Source organism: Onychostruthus taczanowskii, unplaced genomic scaffold, assembly GCF_017590055.1.
Source record: "Onychostruthus taczanowskii isolate IOZ18803 unplaced genomic scaffold, ASM1759005v1 scaffold106, whole genome shotgun sequence".
NCBI lineage: Eukaryota > Metazoa > Chordata > Aves > Passeriformes > Passeridae > Onychostruthus > Onychostruthus taczanowskii.
This window is the reverse complement of record NW_024497186.1, coordinates 833,767-853,674: the sequence shown is the minus strand read 5'-3', so window position 1 is coordinate 853,674 and position 19,908 is coordinate 833,767. Positions and strand designations below refer to the sequence as shown.

At 51.9% G+C, this 19,908-nt stretch overlaps 2 protein-coding genes across 3 annotated transcripts in view; one reads left to right on the top strand and one right to left on the bottom strand.

Moving 5' to 3' along the window:
• Positions 1–642: 642 nt before the first annotated feature.
• On the bottom strand, positions 643–4,519 carry LOC121341476. Its single transcript, XM_041414982.1, has 2 exons — positions 3,694–4,519; positions 643–2,187 (listed from the first exon to the last, which is right to left on the bottom strand). Exons 1-2 carry the CDS (start codon positions 4,517–4,519, stop codon positions 1,343–1,345), a joined length of 1,671 nt encoding a protein of 556 aa, XP_041270916.1. The 3' UTR covers positions 643–1,342.
• Positions 4,520–19,594: 15,075 nt separating this feature from the next.
• The window catches only part of PTBP1 (polypyrimidine tract binding protein 1), a 27,994-nt gene continuing 27,680 nt past the window's right edge, over positions 19,595–19,908 (top strand). Inside the window, exon 1 of one of the 2 annotated variants that reach the window (XM_041415416.1) lies at positions 19,595–19,760. In XM_041415416.1, the coding sequence (XP_041271350.1) occupies positions 19,753–19,760 (8 nt within the window). In that variant the 5' untranslated portion in view covers positions 19,595–19,752. The remainder of the gene's footprint in view (positions 19,761–19,908) is intronic. The other variant, XM_041415425.1, reaches the window with a different exon arrangement.

Genomic DNA, 19,908 nt, shown 5'->3' with positions numbered 1-19,908 from the left:
ACCGACCCACTCTGCAAGCGCTGACGAGGCTCCCGGTGCGGACCCCGCCCCGCTCGGTGGGCGCTGACCGGGGGTTCCCCGGTGGAGCCCCAGGGAGGTGCCCGGGTGCTGTGACAGGTCAGAGCTGGCACATGGTGCAACCCGTTCCTCCCGTCAGCAGCCGCTCGTTCCCGAGCCTTGGGCGTGGGCCGAACCGAACAGCAACGGGGAGGAAAGAGCCCGAGCCGGGGTGGTTTGGGGGTCTGGGGGCTGAGGGAAGCGGGGAGCAGAGGTGTGGCTGCGGCCGGGTCACCCGGGACCGGCGGGACAGCTCTCAGTCCGGGTGTCACGGTGATGCCACCGGAGCTCCAAAGCACAAGAGGAGCCGGCAGACGCCTTCCAGCACCCGAGCAGTTTGTCTGGTTTGATGTCTCTTCAAACGTCCTTAAGTTACTTGATGTTCAGTTGGTTGAATGGGACCAAGTGGGGCAAAGAGCTTGGCCCCCAAGGCTTCGTTTGACACCATGGGAATGGCTCCCAGGGCTTCAAAGGGCCCAAAGCTCTGTGCCACTGGGCTGGGAGCAGGGGAGACTGAGCACAACAGGGAACACACCGGTGTTCCAGGAAAGCATCACCTCCTGTTCAGACACAGACAGACAGGACTGAATTAAAGGTTCTTTTATTTGGCTCTGCCAACACTGCAACCAAAAACCTGACTGAGCTGTAACAGCACTGGGGCAGCTGAGCAGAGCTGAGCACACCTCCCAGTGCCTTTGTGGAGTTGTGTTTTGTACTCCAGGGAAACCACTTACCATAAAACCTTTCAGCATTGTCAGACACTTCAAATAACTTCTTAAAACAGCTACAAATTCTTCAATCTACAAATCTTTCCCAAAGGGAAATGACCTGAACCTTTTCAGAAGCATTTCTGCGAGGTTGGGATTGGCAGCGTCATCACTCTCCTGTCGCTCATCCTTCTCCACAGGCTGAGCTGTGTGGGGTGTCAACCTCAAAATGTGGGTGCAGCTGCTGCTCCTGGCCAGGCTCTGCCACTTCCAAGCCCCCTCTATATCAGCAGTGATGGTTTCTAACAGCATTGACTGTGTGGTAGAACATTAACTTGTTTGGCAAATGTGAAACTGAAGACCTTCATTAACTCATTGAATTATCAATTCCAGTAACAGAAAAAACAACAAAGGAACTTCCCTGAAAGCCAAGGCGCTGCAGATCTGTAGGTACCTTCAGTGCCAAGGCGAAGCCCAGCAGAAGGATGTTTGTTCTCAACCTACACCAAATATTTCAGTAGGATTGTGTTTCAGAGCAGCCTTGGAGTGGTTGAAGGGGCAAAGCTGAAGGGACACCCCTATGTCCTGGTCTTCCTCACTCCTCCTCTGACTTCCCGGGTAATAACTTTCAAGATCTTATCAATTTTGGCTTTTGACAGTGCCTTCTTGCTGTACCACACTTTGTCCCAGACGGAGTACAGTGACTTGGGAGACAGATAAAGAGGGTGGTTGTCTTCCAGCATGTCTGCTGGCCTCTTATTGGCATACTCCTTGTAACTGGCGACCGGGCAGTTCTCTGGATCCTCAGGCTTGGCAAAGAGCCGTAGGCTTACCTCCCCTTCATTTTCCCCGGGGATCGGATCATCCTTCCACTCCAAGTACTCCACCTCTCCTTTGGTCTTCCTCAGCACCACCTGTCCCCAGTAGAGCTGGTGGGCCTGGTGGTGGGTGTTTGCCCCAAACCCCCTAATGAGGTTGATGAACATGAGGTGCAGCAAGCCATGAGGGTCTGTATTGCTTAAAATTCCCTTCTTGTGAAGGTTTTCCACATCTTCATCTGTCAGGTTCTCCACAACATTCCACCCTTCCTCCTTCTTTTGAAACAGGTACCAATGCTTCAATTTATAGGCTTCCTGAGAGGCCTTGAACTCTGGCCCTCTCAACATGCTGTACTGGTAGTTGTGGTCCTGGAGGTACCGGTTGATGTTGCACCGGAAAAGGCTTAAGGAATTGGCAGAAAAATCCTTGCCATTTTGTTTCTTGGCAGAGCTGAAGAACAAGACCAAGTAGTGGTCAAGGTCTGCAGGTGGCAGCATGTGGATCTTGCGTGTCTCGGAGGGGTGGTGCAACTTCAGCCACTCTTCAAACACTTTAATGTCTACAGTGCTATAGCTTTTTTTTCTCTCCTGCTTCTTCAGCACATCTAAAAGACAAGACACAGCTTTGTGAACAGGAAGAATCCACAAGGATCAGTAAAACACAAGGAGATACAGGATAGTGTCCACCTGCTTTCTGGAAGTCATTCAGAGAGGACAAGACTCTCCCAAACCCCTTCCCCTAGAAGTGTGGGTCATATTTGTGTTCTCCACAAGACAGAACAACCCAACAGTGCCCAGTTCTCCAGGGAAAGTTGGGCTCCTTCGTGCTCCCTCTCCCTTGGCAGCTGGCCCTGCTCACTGCCATACAGGGAAATTTCCCTTTCACTGTGAAATAACAGCATGAACCAAAGGTTGGGATGGATGGTGAGGGAGAAAAAACAGGCGAGTAAAAGTGTACTATGGTTTTGTTTAAAGGATTGCCAGGATTCCAGTTGGGCTCTCTCTCGAGTTGCCATGGCAATACCACATCTACCTAGTTCGATGTAGCATGAGAAATGAATTCTTTGGATTGCTGGAAAGCTCCATCTGCTCGCCTGTGACTCGTCCAGGGCTGAGGATGGGGCGATGGAAAAGGGCTCATGAGCCAACACCTAGAACCCTTTTTGCACCAGGTTCTTTACAGGCTTAGTTGTCATCCTGAAAGACTGATGGCTGTCCCACTGGTTTGGGGTTTTGGCCTGTTTTGTACTGGTTGTTCCAGGTGCAGGGAGGAACAGCTCATGAATCAATAATGCTGAGGCCTCCTCTGAGCCATGAGCCAGTTACCTTGGCAGAAACAGCTACTACAGACATTCCCAGAAGAATTCCCAGTCTCTTCACATGACACATGACGTCAGTTATGAAAATAGTAAAATACTGCTCCCAAACCCCAACTGTGGCAGTTTGTGTGGTTATGGCTCCACAAGGAACAACAAACCCAGGACCAGCACTGGTGCTATAAGCACATCCCAGGCAGACCCCAAATGCCTCAGCAACCTCAGCCCTTCACAAGGACATTCCCAGGCCCCTGTGCTGCAGGATAGCACATAGCAAACCTTCATTCTTGCAAGGACTAAAGCAATGTTTGGAGTCCTGCATTTCCTATGCAGGACTGACACTCTGCTGCCACTGGCCTTGGTGCAGCCAGAGCTTTGGCCACAATTTCTCTACATTACTTCCTCTTGTTTCTTTCTCTTGAGACCTGAGTTCCCTGCTCCAGCTCCAGTTTCCCACAGGGACTCTCTCAAGTACAGCCAACATACTGTGTGTGGGCACTGGGTAAAATGGAAGACCAAAGTATTCAAACAGGAATGTTGGGGCTGGGGCACAGCCAAGAACACCTTTGGGTATCCCAGAAGGGCATTCCCTACAGAAGTACCAATTCCTTCAGGCAGGGAGCTTTGTAGACCCCTCAAACAGAAACAGGAGTGCCCCAAATCCAAGAGATTTACTTAGATGCTGCAGTACAGATCTTGGCAGTGATGTGAACTCGCCCTCCTTGGATATTTTGGGAAAGTGATTAATGGAACACCCCCACACCCCTGCAGGCACAGAACTCCACACTGTCTTACCTCCATTTGAGGCTGCAGGTGGATGGCTCTCTGGACTCTGGAAGGCTGAAGAACAACAAGGTCTCTGCCTGGATCCTGATGTCTCGCTGTCCTCATCCAAGATCTCAGCACTGTCCCCACTGGAGCCTGTTCCCGATATGCCACGCTCCAGAGGGCTCAGCTGGAGATGTTGCTGAACAGCAGCAGTGGCTTGGAGCTCAAAGAACATCACTGAGGGCTGTGATTCAAGCTGAGCCTTGGCTTCAGTGCTGGGGACAGGAAGGCGTTTTAAACATACCTTTGGCGCTGCTGATCCCAGGAGGCTCCTTGCTCCGGAAGTTTCAGCCCTGGGCCCTGCAGGAGTGGAAGAAGACAACCTTATTATGTTCCTGCTCAGGTCCTCTGAGTTGCTGACAGGAGCCTGCAGAATGTAGGCACGGGCTAGTGGTGGCTTTGCTGTGGGGGCAAAGGCAGCTTCTTGGGAGGCTGTTGGCAATGCCATCTTCTGGCAGTGGTGCATCTGCAACTCCTTAGCAGATGGCTCTGACACATCCTGGCTGATTATGTCTCCTTGGCTGTCTTCATCTGCCTCACACTGCTCTTCATCAGAGATGATGATCTGTACTTCTTTGTCACTTTTGGACTCCACATCCTCTTTGCTAGTTTGGAGTATACTACTAGACATGGAGAAGTGCTGCTCTGCTGCAGAGAATGATGTTTTGGGTTTCCTGGTATTTTGACTGCCCTTGGGCTCATTATTCCTTGTGTAGGCGATGTCAGCCTTCTGCTCAGTGACCCCTTGGGATCTGCCACATGACCCTGTGCTCCCAGAATCTTCTTGATTCATCTCGAAAGATGATGGGGTCAGCTTGAGCTTCTTTTCCTCAAAGCTGGATTCCCTTGCCAAAGACTCAGAAGTCAAGAGCCTCTTTCTGTCTCCTACACACTCAGTCACTTCTTCACCTCTGTTTTGTGACTTCCCACAATGCCAGTGATAGGCATGCCCAGCTCTGCACATCCACAGCACAGCGTTGTCATTGCTACCGTGATCCATGTTCTGCATAAATTCCAGGGCTGGGATCTGGCTGCATATGGTCCCATGAGTGTGTGCCCAGATCACAAGGTTGGAAAGATCCACCTGAAGGGAACTGGTACTGCTGCACCCTCTGTCACTGGTGCTCTCGCTCTGTAAAGATGTTGGAGAGAACGTGAGTGAGAGAGGATGTGCAGACATGAGCAGTCCTGGGGCTGCTTCTGTCCCTCCCCAACAGTGCAATAATTGTAGACTGGCAATCTCATTCAGGACTCCTTTTAAAGATCAATTTGTTCTTTCTTTCTTGTCTGTGCTATCATTTATGCCATAACAGAACACTCACCATGCTGCTGCTTTCTGTCTCACTGAGCCTTCTCTCAGGTGGGGATCAGTAAGTGATGCTTTGAATGCCTTTTCTCTCTCAGCACCTGAAAGGATCATCACATGCATGTGCTATATACATGGAGAAGTGTATATGTATATATATAAAACCCTGACCAGAAGATGTAACTGAATTTCTCCATGCTCAGCCCACTGCAGGCCTGTGCCCTCCCTGGGCTGAGCTCCCACTGAACTCCCAGGAGCTCTACACACAAAACCTGCCTGGGGTAAATATTTGCAGGATCAGCCTCTGCAACACCAACCAAACGGAAACTAAATATAAACACTGAAAATAGAATTTTACAAACTGAACTCTACAAGCCATTCCTTCAGCGCTCTGGGGTTGGCAAGCTCTGTGTCTCCAAGTGCTGAACTGCAGAGAGAGAACAAGGAATAGTGAGGCTGGTTCAGCCTGACATTCTCTGACTTTGCAAACAGTAACAAGAGGCAATTTCCCAACTGAAGGACTTGCACATGCAACTTGTATTTATATTAGAGACTAAATCTGAAACTCTCCCATCTGTTTGGAAGGCTCCATGCAGCAGCCTGGAAGTCATCCCTGTTTTTGTGTCACAGGGAACACACAGCGTGCCCTCAGCACCACGGCAGCGCGGGAGCCATCGCTGACACCGCACGCTCGCAGCTCAGTCCATGATTAATTAAAAGCTTTGCAATCAATGGTGGTAAAAGAGGCAAGGCTGAAAATGCTGGACACGGGAGCCTTGTCAAAAGTGGTTCTTTGAGCAGTTCTTTTGAGCAGTTCTGGCTACACAGAGCTCAGCTCTTGGGGAGAACAGGCCCTGGCTGGCAGTCTGTGAGCGCATGCTGCTGAGAGCACACCTGAGCACACCTGAGCAGGCACAGGAGCTCCAGCCCCAGGGCTCCTGATCTCCCAGACAGCTGGGCAACACGGGAGAACCCCATCCCAGCTGACAGCTGCAGGGCTGCTCTGCAATCCATGAACACAGTGCTTGTCCACAGGGATGCATCTCTGTAGTCAGAGGGTGAGGGTGAAGGCTGGCTGAGGGTGAAGCCAGCAGCACAGGGGCAGGAAGGGCTGTGAGTGCTGGTCCTGGGGCAGTGCTGTGCCCAGTGCCCTCAGTGCCCAGTGCCTTTGGTGCCCATCCAGCACCAGCCCAACACACTGGCTCTCCTGTCCAAACAGAACAGGTCACACCTCTCGCAGGTGCCAGCTGATCAGGAGGCACAGGAACTGCTCTCTTTGGGGTGAGCCTGCAGCACAGCACACAGCTCCTTTCTGCACTTAGGCTCCATCAATCCATATGTTCCTTCCTAATGATAGCACAGATAATTTTAGCCCAAATGCTTGGCTGTTGCACGTGCCAGCATGTGGAATGTGCAAAGGCGGGATTTACTGAGAATGTTTTACTGAAATCCGCTGCTGCTTTAACAAAAAAATCAGACAATAAAAGCCTTTTTGGAAGCAGCAAATGCAATCTGAGCTCCTGATGTTAATCAAGGCCTTGTATGGGATCTGCTGTTCCCGTGAGCTCACTGCTGATGAACCCCAGCAAACAGGGCAGGGAGTCACCTCCAGTGGCCATTTCAGCTGCCCTGACCCCTCACGGGCTCTGCCCAAGCTTCTCCCCAGAGGGGTTTGGCCTGTTCCCACCTCCCAATGGCCAGGGAGTTCACAACCTGCTCTGCTGAGCCCCTACAAGCTGAACTTGGGGAAGCACCATTTTCCCTCCTGAAGTATAAGAGAGTTTTATCTTCAAGTTCAGCCTGTGCAACTCAGACAGGCTCAAAGGAACTTCCATGCCAACAATCTGGTGCCTTCAGTCAGTGTGGGAAAGGGTAACAGGAACGGAAGCTCCGCATGGTCATAGGGCCACAAAATCACTGACTTGGCAGATGAACATCTTGATCCCTATCACAGGCTCTGCAAATGGAATGCTTTTATCTTCCCTTATCTCCAGGCACATGTCTTCCTCTTCCTGATCTCTTTGAAAGAAAAGCCTTTTTTTCTTCTCTTGCTGTTTAGTTCCCAGCACAGGCTCTGGTGCTCAGCTACAGACCCCTTAGGCTGCTGTGGCCCTCAGACTTCCAGCAGCTGAGATTCCCTCAAAGGAATGGCAAGTGGAATCAGTCTGGATTCACAGTCACAGCTGAGTGAGAAAAATGACCACTGTCCTTCCCCCAAAGGCTGAACTAGCATATCTGCTTTCCCTTTGAATAATAAAAATCCATCTTGATCTTCACCTCAGTTTTTCCCTGCTTCCAGCAACCCTGGGACCCCTGTGGAGAAGGGTATGGGCTTAAAGTTTGGGGCTGAGGTTTGTTTTGGAGCCTTGTTCCTGATTCAGTGTCTGTGTGGCTGGGAGTGATGTTGTGGGTTAATCCTCTTTCCAGGAGAGGCTCCCATCTGATAATGGACACTGTGTACAGGACCCACACCTTTCTGCAGGAAAACAGGACATTCCAGAGCTGTACAGTAAAGGATTTTAGTTTTTTTTTAACCCACAGGGAATTCAGTCTACTGCTGAAACCTACAGTTAGGTAAATTCAGGCTCACTCATGGAAAAAAAAAGTTTGAGGGTTTTCTTTGTGTTTTTATTTGTTTGTTGGTTGGTTTTGGGTTTTTTTCCTTTGGTTTTTTTTTTTTTTTTTTTTGTTTGTTTTGGGGTTTTTTTTTGGTTTTTTTGGGTTTTTTTTTTTTTTTAATGGTTATTTTTTGGGTGCTGATTTTACCTCTGTATTCCAGAAAATGCAGCCAGGTAATTTCACAAGAGTCTCCAGCACTTCAGGGGAGACTGAACTTTGGGCTGACTGAAACACGGAAATGCTTTTTTCAGTTTTAAGACTTTATGCGTGTCCTTTGAGTCCTTGGTTGGGGGGGAAGGCAAACTCAGCACTTTCTGAGATTTATCCTCCTGTAAGGTCTGCCAGACACAGAGTTGCCCTGAGATTGTCACCACTGGGATCTTCCTCTCTCCCCCTCCCAGGCGTGCTGAAGGCCTGAACCCATAAAACAGACACAGCCTTGTGCAAACAGGAGCACTACATAAAGACACCAATTTGGAGGCACTAAAAGCCCTTTGCCCCCTCTGTCCTTGTCCCATTGCCCTGTGACAGCCCTGGCTGGTGCCTCTCACGGGCTCCAACGCCTGTTTTGCAGATTAGAACCTGGGACACGCACGGAGCCAGAGAATTGGAGAGCTCTGACTTCCCTGCTCCAGATAAGACAGTGCAGGAAACTGCAACAATCCTGCTAGGAAAACAACAGGATACAGAACAGTGCTTAAACTTGACTCCTGCCCTGCTCCCTTGGGAAACCCTCCCTGGAGGTGAGGGGACATGGGACAGCCCCCAAACACACGTGTGGGGCATTGCCAGAGCATGGAGGCACTGCTGGGGCTGTGTCAGGGCAGGAAGGGCTGAAGCTGCTCTCAAACACATCTGGCTGCAGCACGGGAGCTGAGTGGAGCAGCTGCAGCTCATGGCTGCCAGAAATCATGGAGCTTGTCCCACCCTCCTTAGCAGGAGCCCGGGGGATGGATCCATCATTTCCTAACACATCGGTTTTCCTGTCCTCCGCGTTGTTTGTTTGCCTCCTCATCTGCCCTGTACAAGAATCTTCTGAGCACCTCTTCAGCTCTCTTCCTGCTTCCCCACATCCTTCCACCAGCCCCTCCTGCCCTGCTTGCAGAAATACAATTCCCAGGATACATCCTGTACTTGCTACAGGGCACCATGCCTCCATTTTGAGAGCTGCTCCCAGAAAATCCCACCCGGAGCGTCTGTGGAGGGCAGGATCTGACTGCAGGCACCAGCTCCAAGAGGGAGACCGACCCTGCTGGCAAACACTGGCCTCCAGCACCACATTCCTTAAACAAGACCTTTTTTGTTCAAAGACTCGGACACCACTTTTTCCCTGAGCTCTAATTATCTCTGCTCCTGAGGGGCTGCTTTGCGGAGCCACTGGCCTGGGATGCAACTGTGAGCACTAAATCAAGGCCTCTGAAAAATGCTAATAAAAGCCACAGGCAGCTGGCACAGCACTGCCTGGGCCACCAAACAGGAATCAGCCACCAAACCAGCCTGAGTGAAGGAAAAAATTCATTGGAAACCATCAACTTCTATTAATAGGAGCTCACGTTGTATTTCCCAGGAGGAAGTTGGAAAGCTGCAATCAGCGATGGCCAAATCTGTGACCTGGGCAGGAAATGCTGCAGCGTCACTGTCACAGTGTCAAGGTGGAGTGTGGGGCACCCCACACCTGTGCCACTGCCCTGGGGACAGCTGCCTGGCCTGGCCCCACGATTCCCCGTGCAAACAGTGACAGATAAGCACAGGGACGTCACCGGCACAGCCCAGCCGTGGGGATTGTGTCCCCCACTGTCGTGTCACGGTGATCTGTCCCCTCACCCTGCCCACGAGCTGCTGGGGGGCAGAAGGCAGAAAGCCCGTGCAGGAGCATCGTTGCTTCACCCGCCGCTCTCGGGTTTGTCGCCAAGCGCCAGGCACCGGCTGGCTCCGGTACCTCCCGCTAAATATTTGTACTGTCAAATATAAACGAACACCTTCGGTCCTCCCGGTTCTGCCGCGTTTGAGCGCGCCAGGCTCGCCAATCACCCGGCAACGACGAGGGACGGGAGCCCTTTTGCTCCTGCTCCCCGCGGCCGGAGCCGCCCGGTACCGGCAGGGGGAGCTCGGCTCCGGTACCGGAGAAAGAACGCTAGGCTCCGGTACCGGCAGGGGGCGCTCAGCCCCCGGTGCTCGCCCCGGTCCCGCTGGGAACGGCAGCACCGAGAGAACGAGCCCCCGGGCCGGGCTCGGTCGGTGCTGCTCCATCGGTACCAAAGAGCCAAAGCGAACAGCTGGGGCTGGCGAGGGGAGGGCGCAAATCCTGTTTCGTTTCATTCTCTGGAAGTTTATTGCGGTTTTTTTTACATTTCTGAGCAGCCTTTTAAAGTTTAACTAAAATCATCGTGTGACACAAGGTGTTTCGTCAACCATCTGCTCAACTGAACTGAGCCAATCCAATCCAACCCAAAGGCACACACCACTGCTGGGAACAGGACACTGCACCCAAAGTTTTATCCCAGTTTTGGAGCCTGGCACTTCCCCTCCCTGAGCTGAGCCAGACCCTCTCCCCTGCTGTCCCACCTGCCCACAGACCAGAGCTCACATGTTCCTCCAGCACGCTCTGGCTGGAGTGTGGCAGCAATTTGTTATTAAACAGTATTTGTGGTGAGTCTGTGACTTGTAATTAGACGTAATTGTTCACAATGGGACATGGTAGCCTACTTCTTTTGCAATACAAACCACCTTTAGTGACTGACACCTCAGCTCCTTCCTACCCCTGTCTAAAGCCTCTGAAATTGAGGTGACTCAGCCTGGGGTGCAGGACTCAGTCTCACTAGCACCAGGCAAAGCTCACGTTCACTTCTGCACCCCAGGTGTTTACAGAGGCTTGCTGGGATGTGATGGGAAATGGCTCCTGGAGGCAGGAAAAAACACTGTTGGTAACAGTGTTGGTGACAAAGTAGCTCGCAGGGGAGGGGAAGCTCCCTGGCTGTGGGATGGCTTGTTCCAGTCCCTGCTGGATCTCTGGCAAGGGGAGCACAAAAGGAGCCCTAAGTTCAACATCACCCTGAGCAGCACCCCAGGGTTTTGGCCACAGGCAAATGCTTTTGTTTATGCTCCCTGGTGATGCCATCTGTGAGACTTAGAGGCTCCCACCTTTGGAGCCTTGGCTCCTGCTCAGTTTTCTACTCTGTCCTTGTTTTGACGTGCCCGTCTCCCTTACCTGCTCCAAGGTCAGGCAGGCAGCCTCCCACACAGCAGAGCACTGCCCAAGGACAGGATCTCATCCAGGGCACAGGGCAGCCTAGGAGAGAGGGGAGACAGGTGTTTGTTAGGAAAGGGAACTCAGAGCAACCTGCCAATCTCTGGGGTGGCATGGAAGCCATGAGAAAAGCTCTCTGCCCTGAGAGCCCTTGGCTTTGTTGGGCTCTGAGTGGCCACCTGGGGCAGCAACCAGGATCAGCAGGATCTGGAGAGTGGCTCCCCATTGCTGTCCCCCACTCCTTGAGAGCAGAGCTGAGCCTTAGGGATGAAAACCCCACAGCTGGATGATCCTTGGGACAAGAAACACATACTTGGCCTTGGATCCAGGAGAGCTGCAGCTGTAACACCCTGCCCTGAGCATGAGGAGGAGCAAACCAAGCAACTCCACTCAACAGAGTCCAGAGAAACCAGAGCCAATGGGTGGTTTGGGTCTGGAGTTCTCAGCTGAAAGTGTCCCTGAGGGAAGGATTCTGAGAACTGACTTCCACCTGCTGCAGAAGGAACTTGTCATCTTGCACTATGGAACAAAGTATTTTCTCAATAAATAAAGTATTATCGTGTATTTTTGAGCCTTGACCTTCAAGTAAGAATTGTAGCTGAACTGCCCCTCTGGAGGGAACTTAGCTGCACAGGGAGAGTGAGTGAGCTCATGGAAATGCTCCTCTGGCTGAAGATGAAGGTAGTCCCTGCACAGGAGGGAGCCAGGAGTGACACATCCCCAACTTCCAGACCTGCTGCCAGGCAGTGGGAGTCTCTTTTGGGCCCTGGTGATGCTGGTTTTACCCAAAACCCAGAATTCAGTGCTATGCTGCAGAGCAGGGAGCTGCACACAGAAGTGATGGTTCTGTCCACAAGGAGCCCCTGTGCCTGTGTTTTGGGGATGCTGGGGGCCCATGAGGCACCCCTTGCATGGGCTCCTGTCATTGCCTGCCACACTCACTGCCCTGGTATCAGAGAGCTCACCAATTAAATATTAAAACTTCTAAAGGATATTGAGTTTCTTTTGTTCCTTTGGCATCGCCAGTGTTCTCAGTTCTCCCTGACTTCACATGCTGCATCTTCCTGCCTTCATGTTCTTTTAATGCTTAATTTCATACTCCAGAGGGCTTCCTTCACCTCCTGTCTGTCACAGGGAGCATCTGCTGTACAATCCAGACCAGGAGATGGCATTTAGGGAGCTGGTTGCTCACCAGATCCCAGACTACAATCAAACCACCAATTCCATGGTTCTGCACATAGGCCTTTGTGTCTCTTCATACACTTCCACGCAGTTTGATCCAACTGCTTTGGCTTTGAGTCTGGAATCAGAAAGTGAGACTCCTGAACACTTTCACCATCTGTAGCATGAGCAAACCTTCACACCACAAAAGCAAAAGCCCCTTAGCCATAGAGCAAGGCTACTCTGAGCTGTTCCACTGCACAACATCCTTCAGGAACATACGGGCCAGCAACCACGAGATGCCCACAGCGTAACTACAGCACTGACAAACCAATTGAGCCTCAGCAGCTGCCTCTGGGAAGGTTTCATTCATCCCCAGCACTGCCTTTTAAACTTAAGTGCCACTGGAACAAACACATCTTTGATCCAAGTAGGAAATAATTTGAAGCTTTGTGTTTAATAGAGCTGCAGCCCTGGGAAAATGATGTCGATCTTGGCCGGGATGACAATGGGGCTCACGGCGGGCACAGAGCATGGCTGTCCCCATCCTCTCTGGGCACAGAGCGTGGCTGTCCCCATCCTCTCTGGGCACAGAGCGTGGCTGTCCCCATCCTCTCTGAGCCAGCTGTGTTTGGACATCTTTGTTCTTGATTCAGTGTGGAAACAAGCTGCAGAGCCGAGGCTCCTGAACTGCCATGTGTGGCACCAAAACACAGGATTTGGGGAGGGGGGGAGCAGGATTTGGACAATCCCTCCTGTCCTCTTGTTCCTTCTGCCTTTGGAGTCTCTCGTGTCCCACTCAGCTCCAGGGGAACCACAGCAGAGATGAGGGGCTGCAAACACAAGCATGGAGGAACACATGGGCAGTACTGGGCTGTACACACCTGTGTGATCCATGTGCCTGAGGTGGGGGCACACACACCTGTGTGATCTGTGTGCCCTGGGGACACACACACCTCCCTTTATACCGTGGACACCTCTTCCAATGTTGGTGCAATTTCTACCTGTACAATCCTGTGTTCAGAGCAGGGAGCAAGCAGCAGGCAGGCTCCACACCCAAGGGAGCATCCCTGGATGCTTTGCAGGTGCCTCTCTGTCAGGGCCCTTTTTCATTTAAATGACCTGTGCTCAGACTGGGACATTTTCCTGTCTGGAATCATCTGGCATCTGTGCCATATCCATTTGAATGGCAGATGCAACAGGAGACACCTGTGGACAGAGGGGCAGAGCTAAGGTTTCAGGAACAATCACGGAGTCCGGCAGGTGAGCGATGGAGACGCTGCAGCAATAATGCATGAGCTGCACCTGCCTCCCCTCGGCCTTGCAGCACTGCTGCTCCTCTTCCCTCTGAGCTCCACCCGCACTGCTGGGAGCACCAGTACAGCACAGTGGCTCAGACTGGGAACACCAGGCTATGGTGTGCTGGGAGAGAAGCAGATCTGGGGGGCTGAGTACTCTCAAAGTCCTGCAGAGCCCCCCAGGTTCCAGCTCTGGAAATTGCTGCTGAGCCAGTGAGTCCCCTCGAGAGGCTGATCAGGAAATTGGTGTTATCCTTAAGAGGGTCACAAAACCAAATCGTTGTAAGGAAGGAGCTTCTCAGGCCATTGCTGGGCACAGGGAAGCAACACAATGGCTCTTATCTGTCCCTAAAAACAAACCCCTGACTAAAGCAAGAAGGAAATGCAGAGCTGGAGCTATGCACAGACGAGCAATGGCATTTACTTCCCTGCCCTGGGATAGAGGGAGATGTGCTTGGAAGAAGGGTTGTTTGTATAAATAAATGTTCATTCTTGGCAGTGGAATGCAAACTATGCTGAGGGGCTGGAACCAGGCACTCGGGAAAGCTGAGGCCAGAGCAAGGGAGAGACGGAGTGAGGCTGCACGGAGGAAATTCACATTCATTTTTAGCAACTTGGAGAGGCTCTCAAGCCTGTTTGACATTTTTAATTATGCTGGTGCAGAGCCTTATTTCAAGGACAACAAAAGTCAGGATTGCAGGTTAAACAATTAGGAAATTTCACACCAGACAGTGAGGAGCAGTGCTGCCTGGGGGTCTGGAGACTCTCTGAAACACGGGATCATCTTTCAGCCTTTCTAGACAGACGGAATTTGAATGTCTTGCAGAATCCTCGCCCAGGTCAGGAACTCGGAGCCCTGTAAACCTCTCCTGATGGTATTTTCTGAGAGCACACAGGAGGCAGGAAAGATGAGCCTGCGCTGCTGGTGTCTTCATCCAGGCATTCCTGCAAGGTTTCTGAAGGGCAGAAAAGCATCCTGCAATGTGGCAACAACTGTGTCAGAATTTACAGTGGGAAACACTGCAGTTTCTGCTGGAGAGTGAGCTCAGCTCGATGGTGTCACATCACCAAGTCAGGGCCTGTCTGCTTTCCATGCTCAGAAAGTGACCTTTTGTCATGCAACCATGGTGATCTCGGGGTCTCACTTTCCCTGTGTATCCGTGGAAAAGAGCTTTACCTGCTTGCTCACCCACTGTTCTCTCTAAAAAATGTACAAGGATCTGTCCCTGTATTTCAGTTTGGGTCTCAGGGGCCACAGCTGTGGCACTGAAGGGCAGAAACTGCCTGTTTGTGTCGAGCAGAGATGAGAGTCCCCCTGCTCTGAGTCCAGGACAGGAGCTGGCACCGGGCTGGGGACAGCGGAATGGAATCGGAACCTTCACCTTCTCTTTGAGATAATGGAAAGTCACAGGGAGGTATCCAGCTTTGGGCATGAATAAATCATTACAGGTATGAATTATTCAGGGCTCAGCCCTCCACATGTGCTCCACTCAGACTCCAGGGCAGCATCCCTACTGTGTGGGGGTTTCTTTCTCAACATTCCAGGTCTAAGGCAAGCTGACGAGTCCAAGTGTTCAAATAAGATTAAAAGAATAATTAAAAATCCAGTAGTAAAAAGCTGCTTGAAAGTGCTGTGACACCTCAGGCTGGCATTCCAATGGCCAGGCAATGTCTGATCTCCAAGAGCAGTCCACAAGTTAGTCACAGGATGGGATGGGAATAAGAAGTGGCTCAGGAAATTGGGAGCACAGGTTGGAGGGAAGAAGTGAAATGATGGGCACAGAATCAAGACAGGAACCAACTCAGCCTTCTGATAGCTTGTGTCTAACACAAACACAGGTTTTATCTGGATTTCTCAAATGACAATAAGCAACGTTGTTAGCACTCAGGGGATAAATCAAAATTTCTGGCTTTCATCTGTGCTGTGAGATCAGAGGCTTTGCCTTGCGGTGCTTTTTTAATATCTTGTTTATTATGAGCTGAAATGGGTTGAATGAAGAGAAAATCCTGTTTGCAGTAACTGGAAGGATGGCTCTGTTAGAGCTGGTTAGAGTGATGAATTCAATGTCAGAGTCCAAATCAAAGACCCTGGGCCCAGGGGAGCAGGGGCAGCCATGAGCCCCAGGTGCTGCCAGGTGATTTCTGGGGATGAGCAGCAGCTCTGGGATGAGTTGCAGGGGGTATAATCAGACCACAGATTAATCAAACCATAGCCTGATCTTCAGCACTCCAACCCCAGCTAAGAGGGGAAAAAACTGCTGTGTTGAACAGCCAGGAAATGGCTGCTTCGTCCCGCACAGGAAATGAGTCACCCCAGAGCATCGGGAGGAGCCGTGGGGACAGGGAAGTGCTGAAATAACATGGAGAAATACAGAAAAAGTCTCTTGTGTCGTGGATTAAAAAGAAGGAAAGATGTAAAATGTGAGCTCTTGTGATTCTCCTCCAAATGTGAAGTTCATGTAGGTGCTCGCAGCATTTAATACCCACAGCTGTAGAAGGGGCATTGAGGCTGTGCAATGGCAACACAAACCATGGCCAGGTGCAGTTCTCCTGCCTTGCAGAGTGTTTCTCACCTGCTCAGCTTTGGCCCTGCACAGGAGGCCTCACGTTGCTGTGGTGGCAGAGCTGTCACAGACACAGGTGAGCCCATACACAGGTTAGGAATCACAGAACCACGGAGTCACTCCCCCTTGTGCAGGCCCTTGTAGAAAAAAAATCAGTCTCCAAGAACACTTCTTTTTATTACTGACAGCACATTAAGCTCAATTCCAAACCCATTTATTTACCAGCTCCCAGTCAGAACACTCTTTGATAGTACTCCACGCTGCCAAACTCTCGTGGATCAGTGGAAGAAACACTCCCCTCATTCGTGTCCTGTCCTGCTCAGAAAGCCACGTGTGTGCAGGTATGAGCTGCACCTCTCCCAATGCTGGAACTAACACAGCCAGCTCTCCCACCCCTCCTCCTCCAAGCACCCCAGCTGCAGAGGCACTTTGGGTCCCTCTCCTGGTCCCTTCTCTCAGACAGAGGAGGGGAGGCTGCGGGTCAGAGGCAGAGTTTCTGCTGGACTGACAAACCCTGCAGGGATTGTGCTCCTGCTCGGATTCCGCTCCTGCTCCGCCCGCCCTGCACTAACCATTCCCAGAGCGGTGATGTGGCATCATGAACGATGCACTGAAGAATGTTCTGGCACCATGAGATGCTGCTGGAGCTGCCAATAGGCTTTGAAATAAAACCGCCGTGTTCGCTGAGAGGGCTTGGAAATAAATAAAAGCCACAGAGAGAAGCAGAAGGATTGGAGACACCCCCTGCTCCCTGGGGTTTTTTTGGGATTCAGTGGTAGCACAGTTATCTGTGAGACTTCCCTGGTTTAGGGCAGGTTCCCTGGTTTTATTCCCTTGCTGGGAATAATGAGGCAGGAGAGGAACTTCCAGGAAAAAAACTCACTGACAGCAGTATCCAGTGTGCCCAGGGTTTGGTTTCATGAACTGGGCCCCTGTTTAGGAGGGTTCTGGTTTTCAAACCGCTGGCAGAAACATTGGATGGAAGAGGAAGGAGAAGGGGAAGCGCTTTGCCAGTTTGTGAAGGACAGGGTTGTGAAGAGAAGCGTCCATGACCCCACACGGGCTGGGGAGCTGAGTAACAATACAAAAGGAACAGGCAGGAAAGGGTCGGTTTTGTTTCAGAGTTTTTCTTCCCTGCTGGTGAATTAAATGCCAAGAGATAACACATGCAGGAAGGGCTCAAAAAGGGAATAAGCTGGGTGTGCCCCAGAGCCCTTCCCGGCCAGAGGAACCAGAGCCAGAACCAGGGTGGGACGTGGGACTCTGCTGGAGGATCATACAAAAGAAGCTGATTCATTTTTTTTCCCTTTGCCCTCCTATTTTTTTTTTTTCATATGGTCATTTTCATCTGGGTTTGTTTTTCAAAACAAACACAAGGACACACAGGGGCTGGTCCTGCTCCCTGCTGTGTTTTCATATCAAGTGTAATCTTGTTCTTAAACCATTTTCTCCTTTGAACCAGAGAAAACCACAACAGTGCCACAACTGGTCACTTGTAGTCCCATAGTACCTGAGCAGATGCTGTCTAAAAAATTCTCTTCCTGTTGCAGGAAAATGGCTGATAAAATGTTGCACAATCATCATTTCTGCAAGGACTGTGGAAAATCAGGGTGAGCTTGCACAAACCCTAAAGAGCCTTTTAAGTCAGACCAAACCTGCAGAGGAAAGGCCTTTGTAAAATCAGGAATCCTGGGGTGGAATTTACCTGTTTACTCTGCCAAAGATACCTGAAAAGCACCTGGAATACCTGCACATGCCATAAACTCATCTCAGCAGCTACTAGAAAATCAGACCCTGGCCTGGCCTGTGATCAGTGACGAGTGTTAATGAATGTTTTCAGTCTTCGTGGGGTGTTCAGGGTACAGAAATACCCCACACTGAAAAAAAAAAAAAAAGGATTCCATCTCCACAGCATCCTCTACCATCAAGGGATTCCTTACTTATAGAAGAAACACCTCCATGGGAAATACACCTTAAACCAGGCACAGTCCAAGGGAGCTTGTGTTGGCAGCTAAATTCCTGCTCTCTTTGATCACATCACTTTATCTCTCTGGCTCTCAGCTACAGTGGATCTACAATCTCATCTTTTCCCATTCTTTCACTCATCGAAGTTGTAAATCTCTTATCTGAGGCAGCAGTTGAGCCTTTCATATGCAGGAGCCAGTGGTTTCAGATGGGTTTAGCTGCCTACAGCAATAGGTCAGAAGACACTTTTCCTCTGTTTTAAACTCTACAGGGGCCAAACTGGAAGCCCAAAGATCCAAAGAAACCAGAGTTCCCAGCTCCTGGAAAGATCCAAAGGAAGCTCCTGCATTTCACAGAGGGTGATGAGCAGGAGATGAGCACTGCCCCAATGAGAAATGAGGGCTCTGGCCAGAAAACCTGGCACAGCAGCACGTGTTTGGGAGAAAATAGACCACTTCACTTCTAAATTTTTCTCTTCCCTACTCACGTGTCAAGTGTGTGCTTGAGAGAGAGACGAGAACGCAAAATGCATGTCTGTACCTGCCAGAGCTGCCTGACACAAAGCAGAAACACTGCCCCGGGATTTCATTAGCACTCTTGTTTTTAAAATAATTTTCTAAGCCCTCACATACACAGCCGTGTCACAGCCCAGGTGCTGGTGTTCTACGGGTTATCGCTGCAGAGGTACTTCGGCAAAACTACCAAATATATTCACAGAAAAGCCCTGGGTGGGAAGGCTGGCAGGGCAGAGGAGCCTGGCTGAGGGCAGAACTAGAAATTAACTGGAAAGTGACCAATGAATCCCCTTGGGGTACGGCGAGTGAGGCTCCCAGAACTGAGCACTGCCACTGGAGCTCCCAGGGAGCAAATACTGCATTTAAACAGTGTTTCATCCGTGGAGCAGGATCCAGCTGTGCCCGAGGGTCGGGCACGGGCACCGGGAGCTCACACAAAGCCACCACACTCGGTTGAAATTCACCAGAGGTAGCCCAGCGCTTGCAAGGCAAATCTTCCAGAGGCTTGACAAGCCCCAGATCCCTGGAATTTACACGAATCCCGGCACAAAGCGGGACCCACAGGCAACGACCGATTAAGAGTGAGACAAGCCGATCTAATTCTTGCACTGAAGTGCCCCTGATGGGCCACAGAGCTGAGCTGGGCAGGCAAATGCCATAACGGTACCTGAGCCCCACACCGGCTGCTACGTTTAACGTCTTACCTCACAAGATCTCTCTCACCCTCTGGTAATCTTTATCCTTAAGACATTAACTGCGATCACACACACTCCTGTACTTTAAGCAAGCCCCTCGGCCCTGAGCGACCCCCGGGGGACACCGCGGGCGGACGCCCCTCACCCGGGATGGCGGAGGCGCGTGACTTCCCTGCCCGCCCCCAACATGGCGGCGGGGCCGAGCCGCCCGCGCGGCCCCGGGCCGCACAACGTGCACGCGGGGAACCCGCTTGCCCGTACCCAAGATGGCGCCCAACGCCGTGCCTCCCATGCCCTGCCCCCAATCAAGATGGCGGCCCTGGGCGTCATCCCAGCCTCCTTCCCGCTCTGAAGATGGCTCCTCCCCGCCGCCTCCCTCCGCCTACCGAATGGCGCCGCGCATCAGAGGCTCGCCCCGCCCCTTACCCCGAGCGCGGCCAATCGGCTTCGCGCGGAGAGTCAGGGCGCCAACACCGGGAGGCGGGTAGTCACGCCCACCCGTCAGGGTGACACCTCCGCCGGCCAATGGAGCGCCGGCGCGGGCGAGGCGGGCCGGGCGGCGCCGCCATTTTGTGAGTCTATAACACGGAGCGGTCTCGCTCGTCCCGCTATTGCGGCGCCTCCACTCCGCTCCCGACGGGTCGTCTCCGTGTGCAATGGACGGGTGAGTCCCGCCCGGCGCCGCGCCGGGGCCGCGAGCGGCGCTGCCGGGCCCCTCCCGTGGTGCGGGAGCGCCCGGGTCGAGGACCCGCGCCGGGAGCTGGGGCGATACCTGTGGGGGGCCCCCGGGCGCGGCCGGGGCGGGCAGGCGG

Bases quoted from the DNA above. Each gene is read 5' to 3' on its own strand.
- LOC121341476 (XM_041414982.1), bottom strand. From the start codon at position 4,519: ATGAATCAAGAAGATTCTGGGAGCACAGGGTCATGTGGCAGATCCCAA. The intron at 2,188-3,693 runs GTAAGACAGTGT...CTTGTCTTTTAG, and splicing joins ACCTGCAGCCTCAAATGGAG to ATGTGCTGAAGAAGCAGGAG.